The sequence below is a fragment of the Haliotis rufescens genome, unplaced genomic scaffold (genome assembly GCF_023055435.1).
Source record: "Haliotis rufescens isolate VD_foot unplaced genomic scaffold, xgHalRufe1.0.p SCAF_32, whole genome shotgun sequence".
NCBI lineage: Eukaryota > Metazoa > Mollusca > Gastropoda > Lepetellida > Haliotidae > Haliotis > Haliotis rufescens.
The window spans coordinates 3,525,438-3,539,864 of NW_025964024.1; the positions used below are offsets into that span (position 1 = coordinate 3,525,438).

Below are 14,427 nucleotides of genomic sequence, written 5' to 3' on the forward strand. Positions count from 1 at the left end.
GTTGGGTTTTATATAACATTTAGAGGTATTTAATCAATAAATAGGGGGCACGGGTGGCACGGGTGGCCCGCGATTCGCTGTACAGAGTTGTGTCCCTTGGGCACACCAGAAACCTATGATTGTGGGTTCGAATCCCGGTTCGCCCCGATTATGTTTCGAGGTTTGCCAGCACCATACCCGTGCTCGTGGGTTTCACCGAGGTTGTAAACGTCTGATGCCTGCATCACTCCGGGCATCTTCCCGAGGCAAGAGAGTTAACTGACTTTAAAAGTCCAGTTTCCACCCTTGCCGAACTAGGCTGGAAATACTGGGTTCGATCGTAGCGCCACCAGTGGCTATTACCAGTTATGTCCCGTCTAAGCCTCGCCTATGGACCAATCAGATTCCACCTCTCGTATTACTTGCGTTTGCTTCACACAAAATGGTGGCGCCCGGTCAGGACGATCTGATCGATAATCAAGATATATATTGTGATAAAACGTGTCTTACATCGCGAAATGCATTAAATCACCTGAGCACCTTGATAAAAAAACTTGAAAAGATTTGGAAAATATCTGCTGATAACGAGTTGGCGGTGCACATGCTTTGCAAATCCTGCAATCGACCGAAATCTGCACGACAGTTAACGAACCGGATTTCTATTTCGGTGCGCGATTTTGATTGGACTATGCATAGACTCGTTAGTCCAGCCAAAATATAACTCCATAATACCAGCCTAGTTCGGCAAGAGTGGAAACTGGACTTTATAGTCAGTTAACTCTCTTGCCCCGGGAAGATGCACTCCGGGCTTTCCTCCCACATTAAGCTGACACGCCGTGATGTAACTGGAATACTGTTAAAAGCGGCGTAAAACCACACTCACTCACTCACTAATCAATAAATATATGAACAACCTCAAATTTAAATTTAAATTTGATTTGGTTTAATTATTATGCTCATCCTCTCACAGTTATAATAACTGGACAATACTTGAAATCTTGTCGGTGATTTCGTTCATATGATTTGAAATTTTTTAAAAAACCATTGTCACTGGAAACATTAACTCGTCTCCCGAAACGACGCCTGACAGAATAGGTCTGAAGAAGCAAACACGCTCGTCGGAAAATCACACGGGTCTTTGGAATGTGTAACCGTCGTTGTTGCATGTGTGTCATTGTATCCCGACATTGTTGCCTGAGCTATCAACCACTCGTTGACCCGGTGTGCACTGCTATATTTGCATGCCAGTGTATATTTCTCCATTCTTATCGTCTGGTGGGTAAACAACCTCCACTCATTTTCAATTGTCTTTTTCTTGTGGGCCTTGGATTTGTTTTGAAAGAGATAATTTGTTCCGAAATGCAGTTTTATTTAACAGTATGAAAAAATAAATAAAAACGCCTTAAACAAAAATGTCAACAACAAATGCTAGGTTTTCATTCTTTCATATATCTGTAGCATCTTTTTCAGAATTTTCAGGCAGGTTTTCGTGCACGGTACTCTACTATTGATCATGTTAACTTTAGAGGCATTAAGTACAAAATATCTCTACAAGCCTAAAGGAAGTGTTTGTTGTGCTTTCATTGATTTTAGAACGGCTTTTGACTATGACAGAATCCAATACGTAAAGGAAGGGTGTTACGGCAAAATGTATACTTTGTTCAAAACTATATATTCATCGGCTCAAGATGACGTAAAAGTTAATTTCTGTAAAACGTCTTTTTCGATGCATCATGTGGGTTAAGGCGAAGGCTGTGGTTTTAGTCCTGTTTCTTATTTTTGTGATCAATAAGCTTGTGTAAGAGATGTGCGCTGCTTGTGACCATGGTATATTTGTCACACGCAATATGAAAGATTTCATTACTTTTATTTGCCGATAATATTATTCTTTTCTCGTACACTGCACGTGGCTTACACGAAACAATTATATTTTTTAAGCACACGCGTATAGTTCGGAAAGTCATTACAAAAATATTTTATTTATTAAGATTTACAAGTATTAAGAAATAGAGGGAAATTATCCCAGTCTGAATCATGGACTGTCATCGACAATGTAAAGACAGTTACTTGTTTTCATCAATTGACGGGGTCATGGGTGGCCTAGTCGTCTAAGCGATTCGCTGTGCAGAGTTGCGTCCCTTGGGCATGCCAGAAACCTATGATCGTGGGTTCGAATCCCAGTTCGCCCCGATTATGTTTCTAGGTTTGTCAGCACCATACCCGTGCTCGTGGGTTTCACCGAAGTGGTGAACGTCCGAGACCTGTATCACTTCGGGCTTTCTTCCCACATTAAGCTGACATATAACTGGATGTAACTGGAATCCTTTTAAAAGCGGCGTTAAACCCAACTCACTCACTCATCATTTTACTTGGAGCTATGTTTTCCATGACCCGAAGCATGGGATTCTTCCTATGCAGGCAGGCAAGGCAGTGGGCCCCGTTTTCCAGTTGTCGATATAAACAGATACATTGATTTCCCTAATGCTTGTAAAACCTTTCACAGTAAAATCTTTCTAATATTGATGTATCCACTTAAAGTGTGGAAGTTCAATATTAGGATTAAATTGAAAAAGTACAAGCATTCTATTTTGAACCTTTTCTAGGAGTGGGTAAGTTGCAACTAACAAAGTTATTCTTGCTGAAACTGGCCTTCATTTTGTATGTTGCAAGTACGAGTCACTAAATACTGGATTAAGATTTTGAGAATGAATGTTTGTTGTTAATCCTGCCAGGGTTATGTTTTGCTTAAATTTTCACCGCTTTTAGCAATATTCTAGCAATATCACGTCGGGGGACACCAGAAATGGGCTTCACACATTGTACCCATGTGGGGAATCGAACACGGCCTTCGGCATGACGAGCGAACGCCTTAACCACTAGGCTACCCCACTGCCGAGTCTTCAGATGGAAATGTAAAGTTAAATGATTGTGCATGTAAGTGTTATTCTGCGTGTTTCACACTCATTCAAATCAGATCTAGCGAAAAATAAGATCTAATTTTAAAGAGATTGTGTATCTGGTTATACCCAGATGTCTGAGATAAGAACATGTCCTGATTTAGAAGTGGTAGAAGGGATATCTATTTCCCCAAAACGTACTAAAATTTGTAATCTTCGACTTTTGTAGTACACTGCAAGTATAAACTCTATTTTACAACCTGAACCTATACATTACTGAACCAGAGACAAAAAGCAATGCGTAAATTTCGAATATCTCTCTTCGCAACTTTGAAGTAAACATAATTCGTAAGAAGCCTTATGTGGATACGGGGACCTTCACACAGTAAAGAGGGGCGGTGGGGTGGCCTAGACTAACATTTAGTCTCTGAAATCTTATATTACACAATATCCTTCTTGACTCTAAAAATAATAAAAATTCCCTATGCTGATTTCAGAATAGAATGAGCTAGCTTGAGCTGGCTAGACTTGCTTTTGTATGCATTTCTAGATTATTATTTTTTCATAAAATAAATATATTCCACGGTCATGGTGCAGGACTAGGGTGGCCTAGTGGTTAAGGCTGTGACACGCTGGGCATGGGGCACAGACATAATGTATCTTCCAAATGTCTCACGTGTCGTGTGGCATGAATAACGAAATAAACTTTACTGATTGATGATTTGTCCTCTTCTCGTGCAATCTTTCCAGGTCTACACCGTTTTCATCTTATATCTCTTCAGCTAACATTGGGGGTAAGTAACATGGTAATCAAACCGTCCATCTACTGTGAAGATCCCGGGTAGAATAAGTCTTCAGCAACCCATGTTTGCCGTAACAGACGACTATGCTTGTCGTAAGGGGCGACTAAGGGGATCGGGTGGTCAAGCTCGCTGACTTGGTTGATGCATGTCATCGTATCCCAATTGCGTAGATCGATGCTCATGATATCAATCACTGAATTGTCTGATCCGATTACTTACAGACCGCCGTCATATAGCTGGAACATTGAGGAGTGCAGCCTTAAACAACAGACAAACATGGCCCATCAGTTTGAACGACTTGCCCCTTTTTCGCGAAAAAATATACAAACATGTACTTGTATTCCTGAAGAGAATGTAAATCATAAATGTATTCCCAATCTACTGTTTGTCATTTTCCATACGGATTTATATTTCCTGCCTATCCCGTGAACGACCTGACCTCAAGTTGTGGGAAAATATGTACAGCTGTAGTATGCAAGCTAATGCCAAGGGAGTCCTTCCCGGGACCTTCCTCTCAACCCTCTGCCCTCATCTTCATGAGGACATCATGCACTCACACAGTTTCTTGTTACTCTGGTCGGCTTCTGCTTTCAGGATGGTGTCTATTAAAAACATGTGTAGTGCATCCTGGTGCATCACAGTTCCAGAACACAGACATATTCTTCTCATATCATTCACGCCAGTGTGTATGTCTGTACCACTCAGCCCTCAGTGCCTAAGACCCACCACCAGTGTTCCAGACAGCTGGCCATAAACATGATATTACTAATGTAAAATGGTTATCTGCTGGGCAAAATGGCTATTATCACCACAAAATGATTGAAATAACAGAAAAGCAGGTAAAATATAAACTCACATATAATGACTGGCATGTAAAATGGTTATTATCACCATGATGAAACGGAGAAGCAGGTAAAATATCATGTAAAATGGTTATTATCACCATGATGAAACGGAGAAGCAGGTAAAATATCAACTCATTAAGTTTTATCATTAGTGGCATGTAAAATGGTTATCTGCTGGTCAAAATGGCTATTATCACCACAAAATGATTGAAATAACAGAAAAGCAGGTAAAATACCAACTCATTATTACTGGCACTTCATTCTTTGACAAAAGAACTGTAAATTCTCCAAAAAAACACCAGACACACTTTAACTATAACACTTTATTTTAAATGTAAACATTATTTTCCAATTAAAACTAATAATTAAAAACCCTAGGGTACACTCTAAAAGGAACAATCTATTATGAAATTTATCACTGTACAAAGTACTCTGACGACATATCTATAAATATAGATAATGCTATATGTGTCTGTAAAACAGAAAATTGAGCTACAAAATAAGAACCAATGGAAGAAAAGTTGTATAATATTCTAAATTTTTATATATTGTATAAATATATACTTTAAAACCTTTGACTGATTTATGATTGTCTTTTTGTGGTTACATGTTGAAATTGCATGTTATTGACTGACACAAAATCTGAAAGGATGTCCTTGAACAGTTGTTACAGTTGGTGTATAATACTCCATAATGCTTGTGGTAAATTGGTGAACATGGAGATATACATTTATAACATGGTGTACAGTGAAGACTTCACTTTTCTGACCTCTGGTAACAACAGATGTTCTTCTCACTGCCACATGCAATGTGCTACACTGGAAGTGGCAATGGCAAAGAACAGGGGCTAAAATATCCGTTTACACTTCACACCCACTCATGACAACTTTCAGTGACAAGACATTATACCTTATTTGGAAGTCACAACCAACATTTGGTGGTAAATGTTACTTAATTTAACAGGTCCTAACTGTTTCAAAGTTAAATTATAGAGTTGAATTAATTATAACCTCTGACATACTTTAACCCCTGAATGATCTTGAAAGGAGTCTCTGCAGATTGAACAAAGGCCAATACGCTACTGTCATGTTTGAGAACATAATAAACACACATATATACCGTGTATGTCTTTGCAGAAATTCATCTTAAAGTAGATAAAACATATTCAGTAAAACAAATCTGATCAGTACTAAAAGGAAATTATTCAACAAGAATTAAAACAAGATCCCTTTTATGCCTAGTATATGTTTGTATTTACTAGAGGTGTGACATAGTTTGATCAACTAGACCAATTCACCCATGAAAAGGCATTTACCTACAACAAATAAGCACCATAAATTTACACAAACAAGAAATATTCCAAATAATTTCCAACTTAAATTCATGATCAGAATCGTTGTATTTCATGATGAACATTAAACATTTCAAACAGTATCGGCAGCTCGAATAAAGTAACATGTCACGTAAGTATAAAACTGAGCGAAGCTAATCAACAAGCACAGTCCTGCTTCATAATGAGAGTCTAAAGACACTTGACAATCCTCAAAACGTGGCACCTACACAAACAGACAAATCAAAATACTGATATAAACAGTATAAATACAGTGACAGAGGTACAAATCCCTCACTACAAGATCATCTAACAAAGGTATTTATGGAAATTGTCTTGTCCAAAAGAAATTCAACTTTATCAATAAGCACATAAAATACAAGGATAAAACCATGCTGGTGCAAATGTTTCATAACTAATACAATATGGCAACTGGGTTAAGACATATTACACTCTTGGGGGAAGTTAAAAGTACGCAAAATACACAAAAGGTGTGCCACAAACTTCTCCATAATTCCCTAGTTTCTTTCTTTATCATACATGTTGAGGTGAAAATTATCCTTGCTGTAAAAGTAAACAACTTGATTCCTCGCGAAGATGATGATTGGTTTGTTTTTATTTTGTTTATTTGTTGTTCAACGCCGCACTCAGCAATATTCGGCGATGAGTGAAGAAGAGTGCTATCTGGTTTTCAATGTTCGCTGTTGGTTGAAAAACAAAAAGAAAACTACCCAGTCAGATTACAAAGGCAAAATCTGGCTCAGGAAGATAGCAATCATTGACATAATATATCACATATGCCATAAAAAACTGTATAGGGTACTTTTAACAGAAAGCCTTTCAAGAGAAGACTGATACTTGGAGGAGCATAATTGCCATGTATATTTGGAAAACAACCTGGAAGAGATCATCATTCAAATAGATCACACTATGTATATATACTCTAAACATGCAATCTTGATTTATTCCATAGGTCAACATTGTCATTTATTATTAAGGTGCATGTTAATGTACACATATTATTATGACAGTGGCTAAATGGATGAAATGTTTAACAAGAGAATAGAAACATTTCGATAAATGTTCAACAATGAAACAGCTGAAAGAAAAGCAGAATATCTCAATACAAACAGGTTGTATAACAACAGAACATCCATATCTAAACTAGAAATGAATACACTTGATCTAAAAGTACAACTAATATTGTATAAAGTACAACTAATCATGTATAAGTGACATCGGAAGCAGCAGCTGACAGATATAATGCTGTTATGGGCAAAGCACCAGGCTGAAACCATTATGGATGACTAGAATACATTCATTTAATAAAAAAAAAAATCTTGAACGAAGCAATGAGGACAAGGCCCTAGTCAAAACAATTCAATTAACATTTCAACCATGATGGGCAGGAGACATTTAATGTTTCTGCAAAGTATGCCATCATGTAGACTACCATAACACAGGAAATGGTTGCCAGTTGCCAGTGGTTTTGATTGAGGGTCGGTGGGGACAAAAAACCCTCATAATTGACTTTTTATGGCCTAATAATACCAAGTCATTATAAGGTGAAACAATGATTGGTTTGTCATCCAATGATGAAAATGAACCCTTTAATGTGGAAGAAGAAACCACTTCACAAATTGAAATATTATAGTGAGTGAGTTGGGTTTAACGCCGTTTTTAACAGTATTCCAGTTATATCACAGCGTGTCAGCTTAATGTGGGAGGAAAGCCAGAAGTGATGCAGGTCTAGAACGTTTACCACCTTGGTGAATACCACGAGCACAGGTATGGTGCTGACAAACCTCGAAACATGATCGGGGCGAACCGGGATTCGAACCCACAATCATAGGTTTCTGGCGTGCCCAAGGGACGCAACTCTGCACAGCGAATCATGGTGCCTTAGACGACTGGGCCACCCGTGCCCCCTGAAATATTATTAGCAACTCCTGTACAAAGTAACGGCTGGCCTAAAATGTTATATGAGATGATAACATATACTCACAAGTTAGACAGTGACAGCAACTATATTGAATAAAACTATTTTGAATACAAACATTGGCTTCTAACATCTCTATTAAGCAAAAATAGCACATTTCAATGACTGAAAGCTATTGCCAATTGTGACCTTAATTGTTATTGCTTATTTAGTGCTAATTATATGCTGTTCCCAAAGTAGATACAGAATGAGGTAAATTCTTTGGCTAACAAGTTTTCTTGTACGTTTGTTCTGACTGTATTTCAGTAAGCTCCTATAGTTTCAGAGTTCATTGGTTGAAACTCTTTCTGTTTACATGTCATCCATGAAGTACAGTATAAACTCCTAGACTGGAAAGCATATTTGCATGTAGAAGTACATGCATAATGATATTGATAAGGGAAATAAAAGATATTATCTTTTTAACACATATTAAGTGAAAGATTTTCTACTAACAAGATGAGTCTTGACAATAAACAAAGATTCTTTTATCACATAACTAGGTAAATATTTGTTTTTTTTAAGCCCTTGCACTAAGATTATGCAGATGAAGAGGAATGCAAAGGTGAAAGCCTATTGGTTGAGCAGCTATAGCAAAGCTGAGCATTCAAAGGGAGATAATACAGTCAAGTCTTTGGCAAATGTCCAGGCCACTGGGGCTTGTACAAAGTGGCTCAACTGCAAGCCTTAGTTTTCACAGCCTTCCTTTCACATTCAGTTCCACCCTGGATTAGCTCCCTTGCTTTCGTCATCACACCATTCATACAGGGAAGGTATTCTCCCCATTTTCCAAAGAAGCATCGCTCTGGAACAAAAATCAATATTCGATATATTTTCAAGAGGTTAGGAAAGTACAGAGGGATATTTATAACTATGTTACTGACTTGGAGAGAAAAGTTCTGTCAGTTAATTTTTAAGTATTCCTCATTTATTAAAATATTTTCATAAGCTGATCTCTTAGGTGTACAAATGTAGCGAGCGAGTGAGTGAGTGAGTGTTGGCTTTAGCGCTGCTTTGAACAGTATTTCAGTACATCATAACGTGTACAAACGTAAAAGAAAATGCAGAATGGAAAATACAGGGCCCTGTTCCACGAGCACAGGTATCAATCTTAGCACTAAGATGATCGAAACTCACACATTTCAACATATACTTCCAACAGTTGTAGCTCTGAGATTGCTTTGTGGGACAGGGCCTAACCCTGATCTCAAGACCTACCTTTCCCATTAGGCCGGCTACAGGATTTAGTCATCGCGATCTCAGGTTTACACACGTTCAAGTCGCCTTTTTTCAGTTTTTTCACACGGGTCCTCTTGTTGGTGGAAGTATCGCACTCACTCCATTCTCCTATATCATACTGGCATTCTACAACAGGAAAACCAATATTGACCACTCACAGAAAAATATTATTCAAACATGGTCCGATATCAAGTGAATCTCACTTACAATAATTACACTGAATAATAACTTCATTGTAGAATTAAGAAATCCTGTAGAAATCCTATTTTTATGAGCAAAGTCAAAGAAACCATAATTTTCCCTCCAAAATCAAAGAGTCCCAACATTTTTAAAAATAGCACAGGATTTACCTTAGATATGGGGGAAATTCCCTTAGTGTTTCTGTTCAAGTTACTCTTAGGACTAACTAAAAGTTGCTCTTAATATGTTTTTTAACCTTTAAACCCCCAACGATTGCTTATGTTTTTGTGTCAGGGATGAAACCATGAATGTTTTCCCTATTTGATCCACTAGTTAGTCACCTATGGTCGTCGCCGTCTTTGTAAAGCTATTCGAGATAAGCTAGAACATCCGACTGGATATCGTGTTTTCACAACAAGGCATGTTTTTTTTCTCCCTGCAGTGTTTTATAGTAAAATAAACAACTCCCACTCGTTGTTTATTTCTTAAATCAGTGTTTTAAGTGTTTATTTCTTAAATAAACATCTGTACCGACATATATAGGTACACAAGAGTTGTTTCACTATCATATTAGTTAAACGTTTCTTGCATAATTGCATGCAAGCACATAACATGAATTGGGTTATGGTGTTTTATTTATTTTACATATATCTGCAACTTATCAGGAGCTCTGCAAACACATATCAATATGGCTTTAATCATCTCTGTCGTTTGCACTTACTTCGCTTGCCTTTTTTACATTTCTTAGTGATCTGTCGCTTTTTTGAACAGAACATATTATCTCCCTTGATTAAAGTATCCATTCTTGTCATAAGATGTGTTGTTGGATCACAGGCAGACCAACCTCCTTTGCGGAACTTGCATGCTGAAAAAGTGAGGTGAGGTGAGCTGAAATGGGGTCTAATATCGCGTTCAAGATTATTTCACCAAAATTGCATGCATGTGTGTGTACATGTCTCTCTTCTTGTACTAGCCCAGACTAATGCCGGATTTATAGTGCTAGCCCACTGAGATAACATGCCACAGTTTAACATGAATATCCTACTCTGACACAGTATATTGACTTCAATCCGACCAGTCCTTATAGTATTCCTTTAATGTCAAGCGCCAGGCAGGGTAACAACAAGTACCATCTTTTAATGTCTTTTGCTATGACGCGGACAGGGATTGAACCACCGACCTTCTGCTCTCCAGACAGACACTCTATCCACTTCGCCAAGAAGATCGTCACCGAGTGAGTGAGTGAGTACACAGCAGTATCAAAATAGGAAACACCAACCAGATGCGTTTATTTTGTATCATTTCAGGACTTGAACATGGGTATTTGGCCTAAGTTTGCACTTAAGCTACACCCTTTCATTTTTCCAAACTTCCATACCTTCAAGAATTGCAAAAAGACCACATAAAATCACCTAAGTTGCTGAAGTTTACTTACGTTTCCTACACTTGCGTTTCAATTCTTTTGTCGGAGCACATTTGTCTGGGTCCCCCTGGACTAGATTCATTGTGCGGGTCATCGTGTTGGTTCGTAGGTCACACTGCTGCCAATCAGCAAACTCATACTTACATTCTGAAAAGAAAAAACAACAAAAAACACTGATTGCTAAACTCGCGTGGAGGCAAGAGATTATGTATAGATTAGTTTGTATGTATACTTGTTTGGGTTTGTTTGTAGTTAACGCCAGTTAGTAATATACCAGCTAAATGACGAGTCTGTAAATAATAGAGTCTGGACCAGACAATCCAGTGACTGATATGAGGATTGATCTACACAATTAGGATATTATGTCATGCATCAACCAAGTCAGCGAGCCAGACCACCCGATCCTGTAAGTCGCTTCTTCAACAAGCACAGTCGCCTATTACGGCAAGCATGGGTTGCTGAAGACTTACTCTGCCCCGGATCTACACTGTTGAAGTCACCTTGAAAGACGTGTGTAGTCGTAGCATCTTACTCCACTTTCCACAGCAGTTGTTTTGGAAGTTTGAATTTTACAGCATACCTGTTTGTGCTATTGTACTATTCACATTAAACAGTTTCCATTTAGTTTTCAAGTGGAAACTATGTAAGGGAAACTTGTAAAAAACATAATGGTGCCTGATAAACTAGGGGAGACAACTCTATTTTATCATGGCATTCTAAATTTTGCGCACTCAGAACCAGTATATTGGAAAACTGAGAGCAGCGCCACATAACTTTACAATGACATGCAAATTAACCCAACAAGTCATCATGCTCACAGCTGGAATATAGCATTATCTCCGGTCAATACGATTTGTTGTTTGTTTGTTTGTTGTTTAACGCCACACTCAGCAATATTCCAGCTATATGACGACTGTAAATAATCAAATCTAGACCAGACAATCCAGTGATTGATATCATGAGCATCGATCCATGCATTTTGGACATAATAACATGCATCATCCATGTCAGCGAGCCTGACCACCCGATCCCGTTAGTTGCCTCTTATGACAAGCATAGTCGCCATTACAACTAGTATGGGTTGCTGAAGACCTATTGTAGCCTAGATCTTAGTCAATATGAAAATCAACTGCTTACATCATAGCTTAACATTCATTCTATCATATGTTTATCAACTTACATCAAGGGCACGGCTCACTGAGGAGACCATGGACACAATATTCATGAATTCCAGTTATCTACCGGTGATGGGTGTGAGTGTGTTGTATAGGACATTCCAACCAAACGTGGAGAAGACTCAATCTGATTGGCTGACAGACAGATGCCTGTCATGGCACTCCCTCATAGTGTTTGGAAGAAACTTTCTCCCAATCTTTTAGAATATTGGTCTACTTCAACTCTGTAGGCTGAGGACATATTCCATCATTATTCAAACTGAGGACCTTTCTAATATTGGTTGTATAATGTCGTAACATGTAAGACAAAGGTGCTCATATGAGTGAGTGAGTGAGTGAGTGAGTGAGTGAGTGAGTGAGTATGTGAGTGAGTGAGTGAGTGAGTATGTGAGTGAGTGAGTGAGTGAGTGAGTGAGTATGTGAGTGAGTGAGTGAGTGAGTGAGTGAGTATGTGAGTGAGTGAGTGAGTGAGTGAGTGAGTGAGTGAGTATGTGAGTGAGTGAGTGAGCGAGTGAGTGAGTGAGTGAGTGAGTATGTGAGTGAGTGAGTGAGTGAGTGAGTGAGTGAGTTGGGATAATGCCACTTTCAACAGCATTTCAGTTATATCACACAATGTTAGCTTAATGTGGGAGGAAAGCCCAAAGTGATGCAATTCTCACTTTGGTGAGCACAGGAATGGTGCCGACAAACCTAGAAACATAATCGGAGTGAACTGGAATTTAAACCCACAATTGTAGGTTTCAGGAGTGTGAATTGCGGTGGCCCTAGACTAACATCTAGTCTCTGAAATGAACATATTTCACAGAAAAATAACAGTTGTTAAATTATCTTAATAAAAATATAATAAAAAGAAGCCCAGAGACTTTCTTCATTTTCAGATACTGAGTGAGTGAGTGAGTATGGTTTAACGCCGCTTTTAGCAATATTCCAGCAATATCTCAGCGGGGGACACCAGAAATGGGCTTCACACACTGTACCCATGTCGGGAATCGAACCCCGGTCTTCGGCGTGACGATCAAACGCTCTAACCACTAACGCTCTAACCGCTACCCGACCGCCCCTTCAGATACTGCAGTAATCTAGACTCACAATGTGTGTAATTCAGGCTCCGCCTGTTTAATATTCACAAACAGACCACTGATCCCTATTTTGTCTTTGACTGGGGTTCAGGGGATCTAGTCTTTGACTGGGGTTCAGGGGATCTAGTCTCCCCCGGGAAGGTGTGTAGTATTCCCATATTACTTACTCGTGTGTATTCTAGCAGCAGACAAAGCCGCTCTACGACGACACTGTCTGGTCACCTTTTTGATTGGATCACATGCATCTCGGTCGCCTCGTTTAAGGGTCATCGTGCGCTGCATCTTGTTAGTAACTGGATCACACTGGCTCCATGGGCCCCGGTTATACTTACAGGCTGCAATCAAGCAATAGTACACACAAAGGGATAAGCACACGCATGTGTAAGTGCCGGGAGGGAAGCATTAGTTCACCCGTAAATCCTGAAGAGAGTGGGGAATCAGTGGGGTTTAATATTATTAAGTCTTGTTATCCATCATTGATTATCAACCGTTTCTTCCAACCAATCAATCAATTATACTCGAAATGGTTCATTTTGTTCTAAATTGTATGCGCGCTCGCACGCACATCTCTTTAATACAAACACTTTCTTATTAGTGAGTGAGTTGGGTTTAACGCCGCTTTTAACAGTATTCCAGTTATATCACGGCGTGTCAGCTTAATGTGGGAGGAAAGCCCGAAGTGATGTAGGTCTCACACGTTTACCACTTCGGTGAAAGCCACGAGCACGGGTATGGTGCTGACAAACCTCGAAACATAATTCTTATTAGCTGTAGTGAAAACATAGCATCTTGTTTTTTGTAACATATACTACTCAAAAGAAGTTAAGAATCGGTTTTCAAGTTATGGCTAAGAATAAAATGGGAATGCCATCGGAACAGATACAAAAACAAAATGTCTCCCCCACTTTGGGAGGGACAGAGGGAGGGAGGAGGAGACATAATTAAGGATAACATTGAGGACAAAGGAGATTCAGTCATTCCCTGCCGCAATCACTGAGTGATAAGTTCCTTTTTCTCAAGTGTGGATAAGTGGTGGGAGGTGAAATGGGGTTTAATGTCGCGTCCAAGATTATTGCACTCATATAGCAACATGCATGCACATGTGTGTGTGCTTGTACTAGTCTGGACTGATGCCGATTTATAGTGCTAGCTCACCGAGATACTATGCCGCAGTTTAACATGAATACCCTACTCAGACATAGTATACCGATTCCGAGCTGACGAGTCCTTGTTTAGCCCCTTAATGCTGAGCACCAGACAGGGTAACAAGTACCATCTTTTTACCGTATTTTGGTAGGATGCGGCCAGGGATCAAACCCTAGACCTTCCGCTCTCCCACTAGACCACAGAGTCGGTCTCGTGTGGATAGTCTAACATATATGTGACCTGTGACCTGTGACCTGTGAATAGGACCACTTGCCACCACAACATAAAGTTATGTATTAGGAAAAATACAAATAATTCTATACAGGAAACCTCTTAATTTCATGAGTTGAAAA

General features: G+C 39.1%; 1 protein-coding gene across 2 annotated transcripts in view; it reads right to left on the reverse strand.

The window, feature by feature from the left end:
* Positions 1 to 4,832: 4,832 nt before the first annotated feature.
* Positions 4,833 to 14,427, reverse strand: part of LOC125371954 — a 50,565-nt gene continuing 40,970 nt past the window's right edge. Inside the window, exons 6-10 of one of the 2 annotated variants that reach the window (XM_048380662.1) lie at positions 13,096 to 13,263; positions 10,687 to 10,821; positions 9,973 to 10,116; positions 9,051 to 9,197; positions 4,833 to 8,637 (exon numbers count right to left, since the gene is read on the reverse strand). In XM_048380662.1, coding sequence (XP_048236619.1) covers positions 8,507 to 8,637; positions 9,051 to 9,197; positions 9,973 to 10,116; positions 10,687 to 10,821; positions 13,096 to 13,263 — 725 coding nt within the window. In that variant the 3' untranslated portion in view covers positions 4,833 to 8,506. The remainder of the gene's footprint in view (positions 8,638 to 9,050; positions 9,198 to 9,972; positions 10,117 to 10,686; positions 10,822 to 13,095; positions 13,264 to 14,427) is intronic. The other variant, XM_048380665.1, reaches the window with a different exon arrangement.